At 41.8% G+C, this 23,220-nt stretch overlaps 1 protein-coding gene across 1 annotated transcript in view; it reads left to right on the plus strand.

Annotated features, from left to right (window-relative positions):
- fasn (fatty acid synthase) overlaps positions 1 to 22,280 on the plus strand; it is a 38,018-nt gene extending 15,738 nt beyond the window's left edge. Inside the window, exons 11-42 of the mRNA XM_086140273.1 lie at positions 726 to 915; positions 2,079 to 2,173; positions 2,420 to 2,554; positions 2,801 to 3,004; positions 3,336 to 3,451; positions 3,554 to 3,729; positions 3,829 to 4,020; positions 4,323 to 4,403; positions 4,792 to 4,977; positions 5,997 to 6,176; positions 6,553 to 6,756; positions 6,996 to 7,312; positions 7,405 to 7,806; positions 8,582 to 8,746; positions 8,890 to 9,005; positions 10,956 to 11,110; positions 11,980 to 12,183; positions 12,280 to 12,430; positions 13,569 to 13,747; positions 14,065 to 14,184; positions 14,658 to 14,780; positions 14,871 to 15,094; positions 15,530 to 15,737; positions 15,932 to 16,083; positions 16,318 to 16,409; positions 16,497 to 16,891; positions 18,366 to 18,557; positions 18,652 to 18,861; positions 19,087 to 19,298; positions 20,181 to 20,279; positions 20,713 to 20,964; positions 21,088 to 22,280. Coding sequence (XP_085996399.1) covers positions 726 to 915; positions 2,079 to 2,173; positions 2,420 to 2,554; positions 2,801 to 3,004; positions 3,336 to 3,451; positions 3,554 to 3,729; positions 3,829 to 4,020; positions 4,323 to 4,403; positions 4,792 to 4,977; positions 5,997 to 6,176; positions 6,553 to 6,756; positions 6,996 to 7,312; positions 7,405 to 7,806; positions 8,582 to 8,746; positions 8,890 to 9,005; positions 10,956 to 11,110; positions 11,980 to 12,183; positions 12,280 to 12,430; positions 13,569 to 13,747; positions 14,065 to 14,184; positions 14,658 to 14,780; positions 14,871 to 15,094; positions 15,530 to 15,737; positions 15,932 to 16,083; positions 16,318 to 16,409; positions 16,497 to 16,891; positions 18,366 to 18,557; positions 18,652 to 18,861; positions 19,087 to 19,298; positions 20,181 to 20,279; positions 20,713 to 20,964; positions 21,088 to 21,225 — 5,865 coding nt within the window. The 3' untranslated portion in view covers positions 21,226 to 22,280. The remainder of the gene's footprint in view (positions 1 to 725; positions 916 to 2,078; positions 2,174 to 2,419; positions 2,555 to 2,800; positions 3,005 to 3,335; positions 3,452 to 3,553; positions 3,730 to 3,828; positions 4,021 to 4,322; positions 4,404 to 4,791; positions 4,978 to 5,996; positions 6,177 to 6,552; positions 6,757 to 6,995; positions 7,313 to 7,404; positions 7,807 to 8,581; positions 8,747 to 8,889; positions 9,006 to 10,955; positions 11,111 to 11,979; positions 12,184 to 12,279; positions 12,431 to 13,568; positions 13,748 to 14,064; positions 14,185 to 14,657; positions 14,781 to 14,870; positions 15,095 to 15,529; positions 15,738 to 15,931; positions 16,084 to 16,317; positions 16,410 to 16,496; positions 16,892 to 18,365; positions 18,558 to 18,651; positions 18,862 to 19,086; positions 19,299 to 20,180; positions 20,280 to 20,712; positions 20,965 to 21,087) is intronic.
- Positions 22,281 to 23,220: the final 940 nt, after the last annotated feature.

The following is a 23,220-nucleotide window of genomic DNA, read 5'->3' on the forward strand; positions in this document are numbered from 1 at the left end:
CATGCTAAATGTCTTGTTTTTTGTAATATTCTCATTGTTATAATAAGTTGTAATATTTAGTTATTATTTTCTAAAAAGTAGACCTATTAATTTTTTATATTGATTTATTTCAGCATACAAAATATATTCAGGCTCATATTCATTGTATTACAATGTAATCTCAATCAATTTTTGATAATTTCAGTCTCTAAACTGCAATCAAGAAAACAAACTAAACAAGCTAATGTACCCTACATTTCATTTATAACAAGCTATATCTCTGAATGAAAGAAGACGCAAGAACTCACAAACTTCACATGTAAATCTACAATAGAATTATGGGGGGGGTCACCTTTTTTTTTGGCGGGCGGGGAGGAAGTGATACGTTAACACCAATAACAAGGTGATTCTGGTCAGTAATGTCCCATTATTAAGTACTTTGCTTGTCATCTTGTGTTAGTATATATGTATCAAAGCAAGAACCGTCACCAACATTACATTGTTACAGCTGCACCCGGCATCTTTTCAACTAAGTTCCTGTGTAATTTGCTGTGAAAATTGCAATGTCTTTGAATTTAACAATTCTTATTTCATAATATAGTGAATGACACAACGTGAGCATTAGTTTTGGCAGGGAACCGGTACCATTGATTACCATTTATCAGTCTTTTAACTCCATGACGTAATACAAATCTAAATAATGAGATGAGCATTTTATGTGTATTGTTGGGCCCAATTTGTTCCAGATTGCTCAGATCGACATGCTCACCAAGATGGGCCTGAAACCTGATGGTATTGTAGGACACTCCGTGGGAGAGCTGGCCTGTGGCTATGCTGACGGTTCAATGAGCCACAGCGAGGCCATCCTGGCTGCCTACTGGAGGGGTCGTTGTATCAGAGAGGCCAACCTGCCCCCTGGGGGCATGGCTGTAGTGGGTGAGAAAGCACATTGTCTGTGGCACTTCAACTTAGCTTAATAAGAACACTTTCTACAAAAACAGTTATTTTTGCTGCTTCCATTTACTATAAAATCCAAGTGATGAGTTTTTTTTTGTTTTGTACAATTTCTCAGTGAATCAGATAGTATAGCAGCAATATGTAAGTATGAAATGTGTCGTGTACAAAATAAAGCGAGATTATTTATATTTGGATAACCACAAGCAAATGTGAACCACATCTTAAGCGCATAACAAATGTAGAAATAAGGTAATTTTCTATCAAAACAAAGGCTAAAATAGACTGACAATTTAAGATTCAAAGTGGTTGTTACATACACAGTGAGGAAATGGGTCTCCCTGTATAATGAAATTCTTTGTTGGCAGTCAATGCCTGATCGTAGTACATAAGTATTTGTAACTTAGTAACAGAAGTATAATGTATAATGAATAATAGTACAATCAATGCCAGAGTATGAAATATACAGAAGAAATGTGATCTTTACAGAAAGGTAAACCATGTAGTTTTGACTGTATTTCAGTCTCTTGGCTATTGTGTCAAGGTCAACACTGGTTGTGCAAAGGTAAACAGTCAAGTGCAAGTTGTACATGAAGATTCTGAGGATATGACAATGGTGCAAAGCATTCCATTTTGAATTTGTACTTTATTTAAAAGGACGAAGCATTTGATGAGTAAAACGAGAGAGGAGAGTCAAGAGACAACATGATTTGCTTTTACAATAACCAATGAATGGAAAGAACACATTTAGTATATAGAGATAAAAAGGTAAACTTTGCTAACAACCATAGCCATATCTATGACTATATCATTAAAATTGCATTTGATTGTTGAACATTGTCTTGAGATACCTAAACCGTGATTAGGAACCCCAACCTTGGTGACCAATGTATTGGTGAAGACAACACAGTTCTTTGGTTTAGAATAAAAATCTGTTTCAAATTTATTTGATAAATCCTTAAATCCTATTTGTCACGGTGTCGGGGAACAAAATGAAATTTTGGACCCAATACTTACAGCGTACAGTTCTCTGAAACCCCAATTCAGATATTGTGGATGTCAGTTTTATATGATAAGTATTTTAAAATATAGATGTCAGCAAACTACTCAATGTGAAGAACCTCCTGGATATCTTGTATCTGCAGGGCTCACCTGGAAAGAGTGCATGGCCCAGTGTCCACAAGGAGTGGTCCCAGCCTGCCATAATGCTAAGAACATTGTCACTGTCTCAGGCCCACGGGTAAGACACTAAGACTGTTGGCCAACAGAAGTTGGTTTGCAAACTGAACACTTAAATCTCTTCAGTAGATAGTCCTTTGGCCTCTGTTGTTTCCATGTTGTGATCTAAGCACATAAGACATTGGCATTGGTGACTGCCAATTGGTGGGGGAGCTTTGAATAGGAAAAACCTCAGCTGTAAACAATATTAATGTGAGACTTGTGTGAAGCATATGATAAATGCTAACTATTGCGTTTTTCTTCTCAGGATGCAGTCAGTAAGTATGTGTCTGAGTTAAAGGAGAAGGGAGTTTTTGTAAGGGAAGTTCGCAGTGCTGGTGTGGCTTTCCACTCGTACTACATGGCCTCCACCGCACCAGCCCTCCTTGCTGCCCTGAAGAAGGTGAGTCTTCTGTGTTTTAGTGACAGGTAGTACTAACAATACAATTGGGACCCATATAAATATTAATCATATTTGGGGAATTCAATTGTATTTTCACAGATACAAAACTCAACTGCCAATTTGTTTTCCAAACACTATTTTAAAGTGGGGTGTGCAACAGACAGGGCATGATGAAATGTTTTCTCTCAGGCAAATGCCCAAATCCCAGTATTCATAAAGCTCTCTTAAATTCTGTTTTGTGTGCAGGTGATCAAAGAGCCACGGAAACGTTCACCTCGCTGGGTTAGCACCAGTATCCCACAGTCTGAGTGGGACTCACCTTTGGCTCTGTACAGCTCGGCAGACTATCATGTTAACAACCTGGTGAGCCCTGTGCTCTTCCAAGAGTGCCTCAGCCTGGTACCTGACAACGCTGTGGTGGTTGAGATTGCACCTCATGCTTTGCTGCAGGTATGTTAAGCACCTTTTCGGTTCCCTTCTATATTGACATAAGCATGATCTGTCCAGTGTTCGTGGACAGTGTCCCCACAGCAATCTGGAAAATTGGCTGGAACATAAGGATGCCAGCTGGAGTTTATAAGAAAGCAAAATGCTGAGCTGTGCATTAATCTTATTCAAGAAGGAACAGAATAATTTATTCAAAAAAAAAAAAAGGACAGTAATCAATGTATCACTTTTAATCAATTTGTGTATGGTTGCATTTTTTATTTTTAATTGATTCATTTAAGTACATATGTATGAAATAATTAATAATATAGATGTTTTCTTCTGGTTCATTCAGCCCATCCTGATGCGAAACCTGAAGCAGACCTGCACTGTGGTACCCCTGATGAAGAGAGGCCACGCTAACAACCTGGAGTTTTTCCTCTCACACATTGGCAAAATCTACATGAATGGGTGCGTAAACGTTTCTCTGTGCACATTAGTCTTTTGTGCCCATTTAATCTGAGAGCATTATGTACTGGTGTTTTGTTATTAATTCCCTGTGCCCTTCTACAGAATCAATGTGGAAAGTAACGGCCTTTGCTCGGATGTAAAGTACCCTGTCCCAGTTGGAACCCCTATGATTTCCCCCTTGGTGCAGTGGGACCATAGCCAGACCTGGGATGTACCTAAGGTGGAGGATTTCGCTTCTGGCACTGGAGGATCCAATTCTGCAGCTGTCTACAATATCAGTAAAAAATGCATATCTTCTCTGCTGAGTTTCATAGTTCAAATGTAACTATTGTTTATAATTTAATTGACTGTGGACCCACCTGATTTACCATCAACAGACATAAACCCAGAGTCTCCAGACTACTATCTGCTGGGACACTGCATCGATGGGCGTGTCCTGTACCCTGCCACTGGCTACTTGGTGCTGGCCTGGCATACATTAACGAGAAGTCTTGGGGCTGTCATGGAAAGCACCCCTGTAACCTTTGAGGATGTCACCATTCACAGGGCAACCATCCTACCGAAGAATGGTGAGATGTGTGTTTGCATTTGTGCATCCTGAACACAAGTAGTAAAATTACCCATCTGGCATTTTTTAAAACAAGTTTTGAACAATCTGTTCATTCATAATGCCATTTCATTTGTCAATTATAATCTTTAATTGAGGAAATGGAAAGAAAATGTGAGCAGGACAGACACCTACTTTACTCATTCTTACTCTGGAGGGGAATCTGATATGTCATGAGACTTGGAACAGGGAAAACCTGCTCAGATGATTAGCCCAACCTAAGCAACCAGCATTCACAACAGCGAATGCTTTCTCTCCTCACAGGTTCAGTCCAGTTGGAGGTGCGACTCATGCCTGCCACCAGCAAGTTTGAGGTTTCAGAAAATGGGAACCTTGCTGTCAGTGGTAGGTGGTTCTGAATGCTGCTTTTTATATTAATCCAATCTGAGTTTTGTATCTACTCACAAATACCCACTCTTCAATCTTAAATCCATGAAATACCTGGAGTTGTCTTGGCATTGTGAAAAGCAGCTGCAGATGTTTTGAAACCTGTATGGAAATTTGCTTCACTAGCATAACACAGTTGCTCAATTTAAGCTTGACTAACAAAAGCTCCATCTTGCCTAATCCGGTTAATTTTGCATGAAACAACAGTTGCAGTGGAAAACTGCAGTATGACTTTTATATTTTTAATTTCATATTTAATATGAATTTTATATTTTAATTTCAGATAATGTTCAGTCAGCATATATGTGTGCTCCAAAGTCTGTATGTGTTTGATCAATGTTTCCAGGTAAAGTGAGCATTCTGGAGGATGTGGCCCTTGATGCCCTTCACAGTCAGGTTAAGCAACAACCTGCCTGTGACAATGGTGACCCTAAGATCAAGCTGATGACAAACGACATTTACAAGGAGCTGCGGCTGCGTGGCTATGATTATGCCAATACGTTCCGAGGCATCTTGGAGTCTAACAATGCAGGTAAAAAGAATCCTAACATTTATTACATTGCAAACACAAAATACTATGTGTTGCACCATTTTTATCATATTGATCTTGCTATAAATTCAGTACATAAGTTACCACATCACACATCACAAAACGAAATTCTGGACAGCGAAAACCAAGGAAGAATTGACTGAAGATGTCGGACGAAATTATTATTTAGTGATCGGAAGAAGAGACTGTCGCAGAGAAAATCGAAATGTTCATTTTCACTAAAGAGGATTATGGAATAGACAAAATCCGTTCCTTGCGGTCTCCCCAATAAATCCCACGAACTCGAGTTCCTCCAGAATTCTGAAACCCAAATCATAAGTCTGACCCCCTTCGGAGATCACATCACCCCAGTCCTTCTACTGCTCAACTGGCTGCCAATATAATCAAGGATCAACTTCAAAATGTAGAATATAATAGTCTTTATTGTCATTGCAGAGCACAAATTGTGAAATGTGATTTCGTTAACAGCTCTATAATATGGTCAGTATGAGAAGAAAAACAATATATACATTGAAACAGAACAAAATATAATATAAGTCTATCAGATTATTGAATATTGCTGTTACTTAACGTGCTCCCTTTGCCTGCCAAAGTCTGTCTGCCCCCCAGCTCTGGAACACATTCCGCGCTGACATTAGAAATTCTGACTTGCCTTCAGTTTAAGTCAAAACCTACTTGGTCTGTATAATCTTCCATTCCATTTGTTGCAGGTCCTTTTTTTCTTTTTACATTTTTTTTGATGAGATGAGATGAGAACAACTTTATTAATCCCGAAGGAAATTGTTTTGCCAGAGTTTCAAGTAAAAAACATAACAGTAATAGATAATAGTAGAAAGGAGGAAGAACAAGAAATATAATGAAATATGAATTGTCTTAACTGTTAGCAGTAACTACAAAGATTGAAGATTCCCTGCGGCTGAGGGAAGAAACATGATTTGGGGTTTTGGAAAGCAACCACAAATAACATTTATTATTATAATCTTATGCTCTTATTTTTCCAGGAGACAGTGGGAAACTGGAGTGGACAGGTAACTGGGTGACTTTTCTGGATACCATGCTGCAGATGATGGTGGTTGGGTTGTCGGGTCGCAGTCTGCGACTGCCCACTCGGATCCGCTCAGTTTGCGTTGATCCTGCTCTTCATCTGGAAAAGGTCTGCGAGTATGCTGATGGAAAGCAAGGTTTGTGTTACAGCTTTATTTCATGAAGAGTTTGTCGTGTTTCTATGTGGAAACTGATATGTCGCATACCAGATGTGTGTGTTGGCAAGTCTGTTAAATGATTATAAAAAAATTGAAGTAAAATTAGAAAAGTAAAAGTAAGCAATTAAACAAATCGAACACAGCATAACTGATCTGACGTTTCAGTTGCCTCTTAAAGAATTTTGGATTTCTACGTTTGTAATTGTAAACTTGCTGTTTTCTGCAAATTTTGCTTATTGTAAATATTTGCATTATTTATTTTTAATTTTAGGTGACTAATCACCTCATGGTAACGTCCTTTACAGTTTTATCAAGCAACTTATGTCTAAATATGAAAGCACTCTCATTTCTGCAGCCGTGCCTGTCCATGTCAACCGCTGCCTTGACAAGATTGTTGCGGGAGGTGTGCAAATCAGTGGTCTTCATGCAACTGTGGCACCCCGTCGCCAGCAGCAGCAGAGCCCCCCCACCCTTGAGGAGTTCCTCTTCGTTCCCTACATGCAGACAGACTGCCTAACAGACAGCGGGAAACTGGCAGAGGAACTCAGGCTCTGCAAAGGTATGAACTTAAGAAAGAGCCTTTCTCACGAAATTTCGGAAAGAGCCCAAGAGTCAAAGCATACTCATTAACTTTTAGCACTGACTATTCTCATTTATTATGTTATTTAATGGCTTATTTTGTAAAGAAGACATTAGGAACAAGGGTAGGAAAACCTCTCCTAAAATGCAAAGAATATGGAGTTTATTTTTGACCTGTGTTCCTCATCGTACCTGCATCTAAATGTTCTTCCCTTACAGGTTTAATCCACAGACTGCAACAAAAGTTAGCCTCCCATGGTGTCAAGCTTTCTATCCCTGGACTCCAGGGATTGTCAGATGGGCCTGTTCCCAGCCCCAAGGGGTCTGAGCCGGGTCTAGTGCGACTACTGGCCCTGCTATGTGACCTGGAGCTGAACGGGAACCTTCGCTCTGAGCTTGAGCAAACCGTGGAGAAGGAGCGGGCATGTCTGCTGCAAGATGGCCTGCTACAGGGTCTCCTTGATGGACAAGCGCTGCGGCACTGCTTGGACACGGCCATGGAAAATAGCAAGCCTGGCAAGATCAAAGTTCTGGAGGTGAGATGAGGAAAACAAGCATATATTATCCAGATCCAGAAATAGTAGGATTAGTCTTCAGTTTCCAATTGTTTGACTTCTCTCTTTGCAAGGCTCTCTCCAATGAAAGCCAGCTCTTCTCTCGGGTGGTAGAGTTCCTCAACATCCAGCCCATAATACATGTGGACTATATTGCCACATCAGCGAAACTGGATCTTCTGTCCCCCCATCATGCCAGATTAGAGGAACTGGCCATTTCCTCAGCTGAATGGGACCCTTTTGTAAACTCAGCTCCCGGTGGCTCAGTCGGAGGGGCAGACCTTGTGGTGTGTAACCATGCCTGGGGCCCTCTAAAGTGTGACGCCGGCCGACTGGTATCTAATCTGGCTTCTGGCGCCAGAGATGGAGGCTTTGTTCTCCTCCATACCCTGTTGAAGGGAGAGACACTGGGAGAAACACTTTCCTTCCTCTGTAGCACCTCTGAGAGCAGCTCCCAGCAAGGACTGCTGACCCAGGTGAGTGTCCACATTATTTTCTGATGACTCATCCCTTTCCTATTCATTTGTGTCATGGTTCTCACCATTTAACAAATCTGACAATTACTTCTTTGCTGAGTATTTTCACACTTTAAACGATACCATGCGATGACTGAATTCTTCATTTAATACAGGCTTGAGTGTCACCAGGCTACTTTATGTATTACCTTGCGAGATCCATCTTTTGGGTTTTAAGACCTATACAGTGTGTGTGTGTGTGTGTGTGTGTGTGTGTGTGTGTGTGTGTGTGTGTGTGTGTGTGTGTGTGTGTGTGTGTGTGTGTGTGTGTGTGTGTGTGTGTGTGTGTGTGTGTGTGTGTGTGTGGGGGGGGGGGGGGGGGGGGGGGGGGGGGGGGGAGCGGGAGCGGGAGCATTTTGATATAATAGACAGTCCTGATAACTATAATTGCTTATAGTTTTTATAGTGAAACTACCACATGAAAACCTGTTTGGAATAGCCTTAAAAGTTACTCAGCTCTTAGTAAAAGAAAAATCACCAAAAAGTGCAAAATTTGTTGTCAGGTACAGGAATATCACTGACAATATCTGAGAATTGAATTTAAAAATGATTTGTGTACTTAACACTTTTACACACAAGGAGAAAGATTCTGAAGATATTCCGTCAAGTAGAAACACTCTTCTTAGTGCTAGGGACAAACACAATTTTTGTTGTGCTACCTGACGTTGAATTTTCAGAACAGTTCAGAGTCCAGATGTCCTAAGTGGTTTTGTTGATATCGTGTCTTATTATCAAGGCTGAGTGGGAGAAGGTATTCTCTGAAGCATCCCTCAACCTGGTGGCTCTCAGGAAATCGTTCTATGGCTCCGCCCTCTTTCTTTGTCGTCGTCACACACATCCAAAACAGCCAGTGTTCCTTTCTGTGGACAACACTGACTACAAGTGGGTGGAGACGCTCAAGGTTTGTCCATTTAGCTTCTTTGTATTTGGGATGTCAATCAGTATCTTTTTTTAAAAGTGTAACAGTAAAAGAGACATGATGAGTGTTCACAGTATAGTGTGTTGTATATTTACTGCATGTATCTTCATGATTGTTTGCGGCAGACAACACTCGCAGATTCTTCAGACAGTCTAGTGTGGTTGACTGCCTCTCAGACCCACTGTGGAATTGTGGGAATGGTCAACTGTCTGCGCCAGGAACCAGGTGGCCACAGAATACGGTAGGATATATTCACAAACATATCTATGTTAATCAAACCTTAGAATCTCATACTGGATCATTTGAGGCCCGGGTTAACAACGGCCGCCATTCGTGGCAATAATCCTACAGGCTCCCAGTGGAAATTGGGCCACTGTGAGTCGAAGGAGAGGAGGATGGTATGTTCAGAAGCAGAGATAGAAGAGGAAAGGCAAGAGTCTGTGACAGAGAGTATGGACTTTGAATATTGGCATGATGACAGGAAAAGGTAGAGAGTTGGTTGGGATAATGCAGAGGAGGAGGGTGGATATACTGTATGCAGGAGTGTTGTATGGTTTTCAGGGAGGAATTGAAAAAGGCTTTGGGTGGTCAGGGAGAGCTTCCAGATGACTGGACAACTACAGCTAATTTTATCAGAGAGACATATAGGCGAGTGCTTGGTGTGCCATCTGGAAGGAAAGTAGACAATGTGACTTGTTCGTGGAATGAGGAAGTGCAGCAGTATATAAAGAGAAGGCGGTTAGCCAAGAAGTGGGACACTGGGGGGGACTGAACAAAACAGACAGGAGTTCAGGGAGATACAGCGTAAGGTAAAGCTAGAGGTAGCAAAGGCAAACAAAGGGCATACGATGACTTGTATGTTCAGTTGGACAGTAAGGAGGGAGAGTGTTTTATACAGGTTGTCAAAACTGTGCGATAGAGATGGAAAGGTGCACATCAGGTCCTGGTGATTTGGGATAGAGAGGGAAATGTATTGACAGATGGTAGAAGAGTGATGGAAAGAGTACTTTGAAGAGCTGATGAATAAGGAAAATGAAAGAGGGAATGGTAGAAGAGGGGACTATTGTAGACCACAAAGTACATACCCTTAACACATACCCTTAGCTGTGAGACAGTGGCGTGGTGTGCTGTGGGTATAACGGAGAAGTTCAAGTAGGAGGTGGGACTTCATCAGGGATCAGCTCTGACCCCCTTCTTGTTTGCCGTGGTAATGGACAGGTTGACCGATGAGGTTAGATAGTGGAGAAAAGTGTCAGGGATACTTCATGTTGTAATGTTCTTGTCTTTTGAATATTGGCTATTCGAAATATCTATATTTGGAAACAACCATATCGAATATCGATATTTGGAAGCTCCCCATAGGTCATTAGAACTGAAGAAGCCTCTCGGATGAGGAGTGAAACATCAGTGAAGAAATTCAAGTCCAGTTGACAAGATGAAGATGTTGACAAATATTCACCATGACCTGGATGGCTGAGAACTTCCAAAGACATGTCAGGGACACTGTGCAGTATAAGACTATCAGCCAAATGAAAGGAAAGGGATACAAGACAGTGGCGAGAAACACAGTGCTGTATGGCCCAGAAACTGTGACATTGACAGAAAGACAGGAGGCAGAGCTGGAGGCTGCTGAGAGGATGATGTTCAGGTTCTCTTTGGGAGTGACAAGGATGGATAGGAACAGGACTGAGTCCATCAGAGGAACAGCATATGTTCGATGTTTTGGAGAGGAGGTCAGGAAAGCCAGACTGCGATGGTTCGGTCGTATACAGAGGAGAGAGAATGAATATATTGGTAGACGGATGCTGGAATTGGAGCTTCCAGGCAGAAGGTCTTGAGGAAGACCAAGGAGAAGATGTATGGATGTTGTGAGAGAGGATATGAAGTTAGTTGGTGTGAAAGAGGATACAGAGTATAGGGTTAGATGGAGAGGGTTGATTCACTCTGGTGACCCCTCAAGAGAAAAGCTGAAAGGAAAAGAAGATATTCACAAACACATTTGTACAAGTACATGGCTCCATTAATGAAATTAACAGGGTAATGCTGGATAACTTCCTCTACACAAAACTTCATCTACAACCCTGTGTAACTGTTTGTAATTAGTGTTTAGTTTTTTTTGTTGATTTATTGTTTTGGGTTTTTTTTGTTTGTTTTTTTATATTTCTTCTGGTATCTGCTTCCATCTGACCAGGGCTGCATTTGTGTCCAATCTGAGCGAATCATCAGCTGCTCCAAATCTTCAAGTGGACAGTCCTTCACGGCAATCTGTGTTAAAGGGGGATCTCGTGATGAATGTGTTCAGAGACGGACACTGGGGTGTCTTCAGACACCAGCGCATCAGTCTGGGTACCTAAACCTCCATACACTCAGCTACAGCAGATACTATTGTAGTTAGTTAGTTAGTTAGTTAGTTAGTTAGTTAGTTAGTTAGTTAGTTAGTGTGTGTGTGTGTGTGTGTGTGTGTGTGTGTGTGTGTGTGTGTGTGTGTGTGTGTGTGTGTGTGTGTGTGTGTGTGTGTGTGTGTGTGTGTGTGTGTGTGTGTGTGTGTGTGTGTGTGTGTGTGTGTGTGTGTGTGTGTGTGTGTGTGTGTGTGTGTGTGTGTGTGTGTGTGTGTGCGCGCGCGCGTGCGCGCGTGCGTGCGCATTAAAAACTGAATATTTTTGATTTTGAAATAATGGCATGAATTGAAGGTTCAGTGAAAATCTTCTAGAATATATCTTTTAAAATCCATATGTGTAGAAATTACTTGCATTCAAAATTCTGTATTTAGATTTTGAATATTTAGAAATTATTTTGTTCTCCCTTTTATGACCCTTCTTTATTTAAATTTTCTGATCATTGTTCTGTTTTTATTAGTGTGTCTTGCTAGTTAAAGTTTGTTTCTGCTGCATTTTATTTATTTTCAGATTTAAAAATTTGTCATTGTCCATTTCCCCAGCTATCTTTTGCTTCTTATGCACAGCATCTTAACCTTTGACCACAACTACATTGGTTCAGTAATCCTCCTGTGCTACTGCAACTAGGCCTGTACTTTCTTTTACATGTTCTAAAACAGAGGTGGCCTATAGGCTGTGTTTTTAGAATGTAAAAGGTCACCTCACACTAAAGTGAGGGTTTCAAAATGAGCAGTATCATTTAAACCAGTATAAAGTGGTATAAAGTGGAATGGGAACATTGTTGTTCTATGAAGTTTGTGTGCATTTTACTTTTTCTAGAACAAAATGAAGAGTTGACACAGCAGGCTTATGTTAATGTGCTGACCCGAGGTGACCTCTCCTCTCTGCGCTGGATTGCCTCTCCACTCCGGCATTTTGTCGCCAACAATCCCAATGTGAAGCTGTGTCACGTCTATTACAGTTCACTCAACTTCAGGGACATAATGTTGGCCACAGGCAAGCTGCCACCAGATGCCATTCCAGGTAGATACCATGGTTGAACCCCCTTCCTCCACACACACAGACACACTCATACCCACCAGGGTAAATCACATCCTCTGATCATTGTGTACCTCCCAGGTGACCTAGCTCTCCAGCAGTGCATGCTGGGAATGGAGTTTTCTGGTCGTGACCCCTCGGGTAGGCGTGTGATGGGGCTGCTGCCCGCTAAAGGCTTGGCAACGGTTGTGGATGCTGACAAACGCTTCCTTTGGGATGTTCCCTCTACCTGGTCAGTGTCTTCTCATAAATGTGTTTGGATTATGTAGGTTTTATGATTATTGTTATTATTATTGTATGAATATATGAGTGTGTTTCACCATAGACATGCTGAAGCATGAGAAACTTTTAAATGCAAAGTGGGATTGCCATGTGATCTGAAAAACCTGGTAAAAGAGATGAACTTATCTCCAATAGTTAATGCCCATGAACCTGGAACTGGGTGTTGTGACTGAAAGTAAAGTAGTCAGGACTAAGAGTTAAAGGAGCCAACACCGAGACAAGACCATTATCAAACTAAATCTCGCAGTGCGAGTGTATATGGAAGTTAGATGTTTTCCCCACCGTCTGACTGAGCGCCTCCTTGCCGAACATTTACTCTGTGCAAGTAATAAGGAGCAATTTAACTCCTTTTGTTTTTGCATATATATATATATATATATATATATATATATATATTCATTCTCTGGTTCATAAAGCCAAACTTATTGAGTAAAGCTGGCGGAGCTGGTGGATATCTCTGCTGCTTCACCACAATCACTGCATTCCTATTTGTCTCACCTCCAAAGGTGGGCAGGAATGTATGGCAGCCATTTACACGAAAAATATGATAGGGCCCTCACCGACAGTTCAATGACAATTGTGATGATGAATACATCCATTTTGGTCTCAATCAGTCTGTATTAAAAATCCTGAGTCCACGATTCAAGTCAAGACCCAATCATGTTGCGTTTTGATTCTTCGATGAGGCAGACCTTCAAAGAGTGGCCTCAAGACCAATCTTAAGTACCACAACACAAGTGACTGAATCAAAAATAATGCTGTATTTTATCTTTTATTTTGCTTTTTCTCATGATATTATTCAAGAAAGTACAGGTTATTGGATATTCAGTATTCAGAAACATCTTGTGAGGTTATTTGAAGATTTTAATGGCCAAAATGTTTTTGCCCCAAGAAAGGATGATCTCTCAGCACATCCACTGACTGTGATATAGAGTTTAGAAGGTTTAGATTTTATAACCATAATCAGTCACCTAGAGAAGTCCAGAGAAGTAATTCAGAGAGAACAGCTGGGACAGTTGGACAGAAATGGCAGTATCATCACAATGAAAGGCTGCAGTTAAAATCTAACATCTTTTTGACTCCTGCAGGACATTGGAACAGGCAGCGTCTGTGCCGGTGGTTTACGCCACGGCCTTTTACTCCCTAGTGGTCCGCGGCAGGCTCCGTCCTGGTGAGAGCGTTCTCATTCATTCGGGATCCGGAGGGGTTGGCCAGGCTGCCATTGCTATCGCCCTCAGCAAGAACTGCAAAATCTTCACCACAGTTGGTTAGTATTTAACACTCACATGGACATCACACTCGCATGAGGAAAGGCTGGTGGAGATCTGATGTGTCCTTTAAAACCTATCCCTGGAAATCAGAAAGGGAATGGGACAGATAGATTCACATGTAGATGGATTGAATGTGTATGTATTTATACACAGTAGTGTTTCCAAAGGCCCCAAAAGAAACACAGCAATAGTTGATTAAAGATGTTCTTCTTTTTGTGTTGCTTTTGTAATCAGTAATTCAAGAGCAGACTACCATTATTGTTAGATGTGTTATTGGATGCGGAACATCTAACAACAGTTGTCTTGTTTCCAGGATCGGCGGAGAAGCGAGCATACTTGCAAGAGAGATTCCCTCAGCTCTCAGCCCAGTCCTTCGCCAATTCCAGAGACACCTCCTTCGAACAGCACGTTCTGCTCCACACAAATGGCAAAGGTCAGATCCTTCCTTCTGACATTAAACGTGCCAATGATTAGAGGTGATTAGATATGACCTCGTAGTCAAACAGTCCCATCTGTTATTTTCAATAAATTACCATGAAAATGAAAACTTTGACAAGTTCACTGAACATTTCAAAGAAATTTAACAAAATATTACCAGGGACGCACAAAAATATAAAGAACAATAAATAAATGTAAATTACAAACAAATGTTCTAATTATTGAAATGTGTTATTTCAAAGTCAGATTAGTGATGTTCCGTCTGGCTTTTTTACTTAAATGCCTGTGTATGTGGAACCTGTCAAATTGCTGTTTTAATATTACTAAAGTACCAGCCCCCCCCCCCCCCCAGAAAAAAACACTCCAGTATGATAGATTTTGTTTCCCTTGTTTCCCTAAGTATAATTTTAAAATATTGGAATACCAGACATTTTAAAACATGTGATCTTGTGGTTTCATGAATTTCAGGTGTGGATGTGGTGCTGAACTCTCTTGCTGAGGAGAAACTTCAGGCCAGTGTTCGCTGCCTTGCCAGACACGGCCGCTTCCTCGAGATAGGCAAATATGACCTGTCCAACAACTCTCCCCTGGGTGAGCAGTATGACACATGGCAGCTGTTCAGTGTGTGTTGCCTGACTTGGATTCTCCAGTGTGACAGATGTGTCGTTTGGGCCTCTGCAGGCATGGCCCTGTTCCTGAAGAATGTGGCATTCCACGGCATCCTGTTGGATGCTCTCTTCGAAGAAGGCAACCAAGAGTGGGAGGAGGTCTCCCAGCTGCTGAAGGACGGCATTAACAGAGGTGTTGTTCAGCCTCTAAAGACTACTGTGTTTGCAAGGGATCAAGTGGAGCAAGCTTTCAGATTCATGGCTCAGGGCAAACACATTGGCAAGGTCCTCCTACAGGTCAGTTTTATCTGGTGCTTAGCTGGAGCTACATGATCCTCTGATCTGAGTTCTTCCAAAAAGATTTTATATATATATATATATAAACACACACATACACACAGATGCATTCAGATGTATGTGAATGTTCAAAATCACAGAAAAAAAAATTGCAAGTCAACTTTAATCAGCAGATATCAAGAAAAAAAATGAAAACTGAAACCACATATTCACTGACGCAAGAAATTTAGAAAAAGAAAAATAATGAAATGTCTCGTAAGACTTATTTCAGAGGTTCTGATAATATGACATGATATTCATCTTTTTCCATCTTATCCTGCCCTGTATGTTTCTCAGCTGTTCTAGTTAGAGTATTAAATGGATACAATAGAAAATTTAAAAACATGCAACGTTCTACATTTGCAATACAATATGTGTTATTTTACTGATTGGCAGGTTTGCAGTGAGGAGGCCAGGGCCAAAGGAGCAGACCAGCCAGCTTCCCCTCTATCTATCCCAGCTCTTTCTCGTACTTACTGCCCGCCTTCTCACTCTTTTATCATCACTGGTGGACTGGGGGGCTTTGGCCTGGAGCTCGCTCAGTGGCTGACAGAAAAAGGAGCCCGCAAACTGGTACTGACTTCAAGATCGGGAATCCGAACCGGTGAGGCTAAATACTTACATACATTGAGACTTGTATTATAGACAATTTGAAGTGACACCAGTAATGTGCTTTTGGATGAAAAAAATAATAAATACCGGTAAGTAGAAAGTACAGCAAACCAGGTCACTATGTTTGGCATAAACAAGTTTAGAATTCTGTTATTTTCTGAAATTCCTCTCTATGCATGTCTATAGGTTACCAGGCAAAGCGAGTACGTGAATGGCAGAGTCAGAACATTGAGGTCCTCATTTCGACCAGTGATGTGAGCACACTGGAGGGAACGGAAAAGCTCATCTCTGAGGCCTGCAGGCTGGGTCCAGTAGGGGGCATCTTCCATCTCGCCATGGTAACATCGTCGTCAGTCACCCTCTTCCTTTCAGCATCATCAGATTTTTTTCTTTCTGATAAATGAGTCCGCAAGAGTTAAATAGTTATGTAAATATAAGATGGTTCTGAAAATTATGGAGATCACTTTGATCATAATATATGCATCCTTGCAAAATTCCTGCTTTATTTTGACTGATCGGTTCTTAGATTAATTTAACTAGGATGTTTTTTTTTTTTGTTGTTTTGTTTTTAGGTGTTGAGAGACGGCATGTTAGAGAATCTGACTCCTCAGGACTATATTGACGTTAACAAACCTAAATATGACGGCACCGTAAATCTGGACATGTAAGACCAGCTGTTCATCAGTTTGGATCGACAAGCTCTGTTTAATGTTTTTCCTCTGGATTTTGACTCACTTTTATCCCTGTACAGAGTGACCAGGAAGTCCTGCCCTGACCTCCGCTACTTCGTAGCTTTCTCTTCCGTCAGCTGTGGCCGAGGCAACGCTGGCCAAAGTAACTATGGTTACGCCAACTCAACAATGGAGCGGCTATGCGAGAAACGCCACCACGACGGCCTGGCAGGACTGGCAGTCCAGTGGGGGGCCATCGGCGATGTCGGTGTGGTACTGGATACCATGGGGGGCAACGAGACAGTGATCGGTGGCACGCTACCGCAGCGTATCAGCTCATGCTTAGAGGCGCTCGATCACTTCCTATGCCAGCGGAGGCCGGTGGTGTCCAGCTTCGTACTGGCAGAGCGGACAGTGGGGAAGACCCAGGCAGGAAGCCAGAAGGACCTGGTGGAGGCTGTTGCTCATATTCTGGGTAAGAGCGGAGTACTACGTTCAGAGCTGAACCATCTGTTTTTATACTTCTTGAGAAAATTGTGCTTCCTTTCTTGGTTGAATCCTTCCAAGACAATACATCCCTCACTCCCAATGAGACAACCACCTAAAAATGTGAAAGTTCCCTTGGCGTCACATACAGATGCATAAGAGCCCCCTTTTCACCATTTTCGACAAACCTGGGAAGTGTCGATTGAGGAACTCGATTTCTCATTTGCAACAGAAATGTGTGGAAAATACAAGCTCTGCTTTTATTTAGGCTAGGTTTAGAAATAGATACTGTTGGAGAGTAATTGAAATTCAGGCTGTTCTAAGTTGAAGCCTGTAAAGAGGAGACTGAGGTTGTCATAAGAAATAACACAGACAAGCAACTATTCTTTTGAGCTCTGCAGAGGGGGAGACTCAGCGCGCTCTTTGGAGGCAAGATCCAGAGAATCCCACTGAGTTCCTCCTTGCTCGGCCTTTTATTGTGTGAAAGTGTATTTGTGTTAAGATCATATACAAGGAGAGGGTAATTCCTGTTTACATTCAGGGGGGTAGGTTCCTCATCAGGGGGGTAGGTTCCCAGTTGCTTTGCAGTCATTTGGCAGACGCTTTCATCCAAAGGGACTTACAATGGAGGTGCCGGGGATTGAACCCAGGACCTCATGCATGCGCTCTACCACTGAGCTGCAACACCTTTATGCTTATTTGAATTTACGATCATGGGGGTAGGTTCCTGTTTAAGGACGAAGGCCATTTGTGCTCACACGTCCTGCTGTCTTCATGTGGGTAGTCGAAGTAACAGCTATGAGTATAGCAAGAAAACTCCAACAGATACTGATGTTGATTTAGACAGGTTCGTTGCAAAATGACAAAAAAAGGGTGTCTAATGCATCAGTATACCGTGACCCCAGGGGAACTCACTTTTGGTCAGCCGGTTGATGGGTTCTGGAGATGGTTTTCAAAAGTTGAGATCTAGCCAAAGAATGGTTCTCAGAGGGAATGTCATGAAACCTCACACTCAGCAGTTCTTTTAAGAAGTCAAGAGGCTCTTTTATAGCATGACTTTGAAGAGCCTGTTTGTTTTGAATAACAGTATAATTTTATGTAAGTATATGTACACAGGTAGATGAAGATAAGATAATGCATTATTTTACCTGGATAGCTCAAGAATTCAAATGACACCTGAAGACTGAGGCAAAACAATCTTAACTGATGACTGTTCACAAAAATGGCAAAACTGTTGGTCAGCTTACATGACATTAAAAATAAACAAGATAGACATGAGGAAATAATGACGTGGTGACCTTGAGCTCAATTTAAGGGGGGAGAAATGTTAAGTTTTGGAGCTTCTAGTGAAATTATGTTTGCAGAAAAGGGAAGTATTGGATCGGCATAATTGTTTCCATGCTGATACCTGAATAAGAACATTTGATTATTACATCAAAACGAATTTGAACTTTAAACCTTAGGCGTACGGGACGTCAAAAGCCTGAATGCTGACGCCTCATTGGCCGACCTGGGCCTGGACTCATTGATGGGTGTTGAAGTTCGTCAAACCCTGGAGCGCGACTATGACATCGTGATGGCCATGAGAGAGATCCGGCAGCTCACCATCAACAAGCTGCGAGAGCTGTCCAGCAGCAAACCAGGCGGCACCACGGGTATCGTCATTATTCACACACTCAAAATACAGCTGGTCAAAAACCTACACACTCTGTCACAGCCTTTAATGAGCCACATTGTCTCCACTAACAGTCAAGAAGGACGTTGTTCGCACACTGTCCGAATCCAACCTGAGCCAACTGCTAGTCAACCCTGATGGCCCTACAGTAACGCCGCTCAATAGCGTTCAGAGCCAGGAGAGACCCCTGTTCCTGGTCCATCCGATTGAGGGCTCCATCGCCGCCTTCAAGACCCTTGCCTCCAAACTCAGTGTGCCTTGCTATGGTCTTCAGTGCACCAAAGGTAGAGTGTTCAGTCTGAGCGCCTTGAGTAAAGGTAGCAAGAGCGGTGTCCTCACGAGCATATACAGCAGCCAAGCTCTGCACTCAGATCTATCAGCTCAGCTTTGATGACTCATGTATTTGCTTTGTAACCCAAATTAATTTTTCTTCTGTTTTGGAACAATGAAAAAAAAGGAAAAAAAAAAAATCATCCCTCACTAACCTTCATCCTTGGTTCCCTCCCCAGCTGCTCCCCTGGACAGCATCCACTCACTGGCATCCTACTACATTGATTGCATCAGACTCATCCAGCAAAACGGCCCGTACCGAATTGCCGGCTACTCATTTGGAGCATGTGTGGCGTTCGAGATCTGCTCTCAGCTGCAGCGGCGGAGCCTGCCGGTGGAGAACCTATTCCTGTTTGATGGCTCGCACTCATATGTGGCAGCATACACTCAGGTATGACACACGTCTACTACATCTGCAGACCTTTGACCTCTCTTAGCGTAATGTTGCAGAAAAGACCCACATACTGATGCTAGTCAAGTAATCAGCACAGGATTTTGCGTACCTTAAGGCACAGCGCATTATAAGCTGCAATATCAATGAATGGGTCTGTTTTCATAAGGCGCACCGCGTTATAAGGTAAGACATACAGCATATACACCAAGTAGGACCTCCTCGAATGTCATCAATCTTCATGTCGCGTGCCGGCTCTGTTGCGTTGAGTCGAATGGAGACTGTGGAGACGCTTTTACCTGCTGTTCACTGTTCATTTTTTTTTCCTCCTACTGTGGTCATCTCGCTTTGTTCCCTTGGAAACTCCGGTCTTCTTTACTTGGCGCAGTTCATCTACTTGCTCCCTCCACTGCCGTACCATTGATTCATTCATTCATTGTTGAATTCTTTCGCAGCTGCTCTATTCTCATGATCTCCTGACAGCCTTGTGTTTGAATTCTGCTTCGTAAGCATGACTCTTAACAGTTGCCGTTTTTGGGGGTCTTCATACACACAAATGAACAGTAATATTATGCTGAAGCACAGTGTGTATCAGTATCACAAAAAGTGGCAGAGATAAGCGTACTACATACTTTTCTCTCTGATCCGACAATCAATCAAGTTGAACAGCTTTGTCGCTTACCAGTCGCACTAAAACATTTTGACAGATTTGAGCGCAGTGTACCACATAAAAATTGGTTTGAAGTCAGTAAGCATAACAAGAATTCATACATAATATGGTGCACCGGATTATAAGGCACACGGCTAATTTTTGAGAAAATGTAAAGATTTTAAGTGCTCCTTGTAGTGCAAAAAATATAGTATGTCCTGTCTGTGTTGCAGAGCTACAGGGCCAAACTGACGCCTGGCAAGGAGTCGGAGGCTGAAACTGAAGCCTTGTGTGCCTTCATCCAGCAGTTCACAGGCATCGAGTACAACAAGGTGACACACTGTCTTTGTGTAGCTGTGATTTTGATATAAGGAAATGACAAAGCAGCATTTCCTGACATGAAATGTTGTCCAACATCATTTAGTTATCAGTTCTCTACTGAAATTTGGCAACAAAAAAAGAAGTCAATTTCTGGAAATCAAGAAATTAGCAAGTTTATTCTTTTTAAATGTAATTTCTCATTTCTTGCTCATTTAAGGTCATCTGTCCACCAAAACATGTTGTTATTTGGAAAGAATTGTCCATAAAGTCAAAGCCTATTTAACTGATATGATCCAGGGCCTGTTGGGGATGATTAGAAAACTGGTACAATGATTTTGATATTTTAAAGAAACCTCAATGGCATCACAGTGGGATGATTGTCAGTTCGATGATACATTTTTGAACCTTAATATCCATTCCATCTGACCTCCTCTCTCCCCCCAGCTCCTGGAGACACTCCTCCCACTGTCGGACCTTAAGGCCCGTGTCAGTATGGTGGTGGAGATCATCACCTCCACTCACAAGAACATCAGCCCGGATCTACTGCACTTCGCTGCCACAGCTTTCTACTACAAGCTGAAGGCAGCCGACTGTTACATCCCTGTGACGAAATACCATGGCAGTGTGATGCTGCTACGCGCCAAAACCAGCAGTGAATATGGACAGAACCTGGGGGCCGACTACATGCTGAACGAGGTAAAAGAGAAAGTTTTTTAATGGCTGATTTTTGTGTTGATTTGGTTTGTTTTTTTCTCCCCCGTCAAATTATTCACGTTGAGCATGAACTGAAACACTAAGCAAATTTGCATGTCCCTCTAGGTGTGTGACGGCAAGGTGACCATCCACGTCATTGAGGGAGACCACCACACCTTCCTGGAAGGCGAAGGGGCAGAGTCCATCAGCAGTCTCATTCACAGTACACTGGCCGAGTCCAGAGTCCTGGAGAGGGAAGGCTAGACATCCAACTGCAGCCTCCAACCAACTACTAATTCCACAACATTCCCACCATGTTCGTCATGTTAATCCAGGATGTATAGCTTGATCTTTGTTTTTTTTTTTGTTTTTTTTTTTAGTCGACTTTTCTGTGCCAATGTGCTCAGTGTGTCCCTCCATGTCACACCTTTTCACATGTCAGTATCATGAAGAGAAAATGCACATTTCCAAAATATGTCTTAACCTCCTGCTGGTTTTAAAAACAACAAAACAAAAAAAGGTATCGTCATTTCCACATGTACCATTTATTGATGTTGGTGTTAGTTTGTCTTTTTTTATTTTATTTTTTTTTTCCATATGAAGCCAAATAACCAGTTAACCTTTTGCGAAAGATGTAGTCTTTGTATACTTTTCACCTTGGCTGTTTCACACAATTAGAGAGAAATACAGCAAGTGTATAACAATTAACAATTGAAAGGTTTGAAAATCATGTGTACGGATTTCTGGCTAAAAACACTGCATGCACTATTTGTCAAAAAATTAGCATCCTCCTTCCTGACAAAGATAGTGTTGTATTTGACTCACAAAGACTAGTTTAAGAAATTGGAACCAACTAGCAGGTAAGCCAAGAAAGCTGTCATGCAGCGAGGAGTTGACTGGCTACATAGTTAGTGTCCTAAGACGGGCGAAAAAAGAGACTTTAGTTGTTAACACGAGGCGCACAGCGCCACTCTAGGGCTACAAGTAGAAACCCAAAACGAGTCAGTAGTGTGTGACGTCACTGCACTGAGGCTAAGCACGTTGAACGCTTCACTCCAAAACTGCCAGTAGGATGTACTGGAATCTCCTGAAAACCTTTGCTCTCCCAGCTGTCTCTGACTCACAGAACCTCACCAGGGTGACAAACTCCACACGGCTGCCAGCCTGACTCCTGAGACCTCTGACCTGGTCCATGAAGGGTCGACTGACTGGAGGCACGTGTAGTTCATCATGTTTAGAGGATGACGTGACAGTTCGTTCTTCTGTTGTATTATTTCTGCTGTGTATTGTTATGGCTAATAAATGCCTCACTAAATATTTGATGGATCTGACTTGTTTTCCTATAAATTCAACATAAAAAAAAAAAAAGCTTTCCCCAGATTGCAGTCACATTATTAAAATGTAAATCTGTTGAAAAAGGTAATATATGACATTTAACATGTACAATAATGAAAGTTAGTTCACTTTTCCTTCAACCAGATTTTAATGACAAATGAAGAAAAATGTCCAATAAAAACTCATAAATAAAATATCAAGTGCGTAAGACATTGCAGTGAAAAATAAAAAAGGAGGGCATATTCATCAACTTGTTCCTTCATCTTGCAGTTGCAATCCGTTCACACTAGAATGCACCCTTTAACAATAAGATTCTAACGGGGGTTCAGTGTTTTGCCAAAGTATAATAGTGAAACTATTGCACTAAGTAGTGTGTCTGAGGATGTGAGAGGGAAAGTAAAAAGTGACTGGATTATTGAATGCATGTCAAGTCACATTTTATTTATATGGCACCAAATCACAACACAGTTACTTTCCATGTAGAGCAGGTCTGGACCACAACCTTTAAAATCACTTACAAAACCACCAAATTTCCCTATGAGTAAGTACCTGGCTATAAGGAATAACAGCTTTTTACCAAACAGAAAACCCTGAACAGATCAATGCTGAATGCAGGAGTAGAAAATAGAGAAACCCATCAACAAGAACCAAAGAAGCCTCACGGACGATGGGTTGAACATCTTCAAAGAGAGAAACTCCAATTGCCAGCATAAGATTTGACAATAATTACACATTTACAAATGACTGTAAACATTCTGCAACACTGCTGCCCGCGGAGTGATAGTGATACCCAGACCCAAAAGGTTTGCAGTTGGAAACCCAGTGGACGGGTTGCACAAGGCAACAGGTGGTGTTGAGCAGTTGCTCGCTCGCGAATGTGTGAACTGCACATGCACATGAGAAAAAAGAAAAAAGACGGATTAC

Source organism: Fistularia commersonii, chromosome 33 (genome assembly GCF_037954325.1).
Source record: "Fistularia commersonii isolate RoL2024-O1a breed Wild chromosome 33, RoL_Fcom_v1.0, whole genome shotgun sequence".
Taxonomy (NCBI): domain Eukaryota; kingdom Metazoa; phylum Chordata; class Actinopteri; order Syngnathiformes; family Fistulariidae; genus Fistularia; species Fistularia commersonii.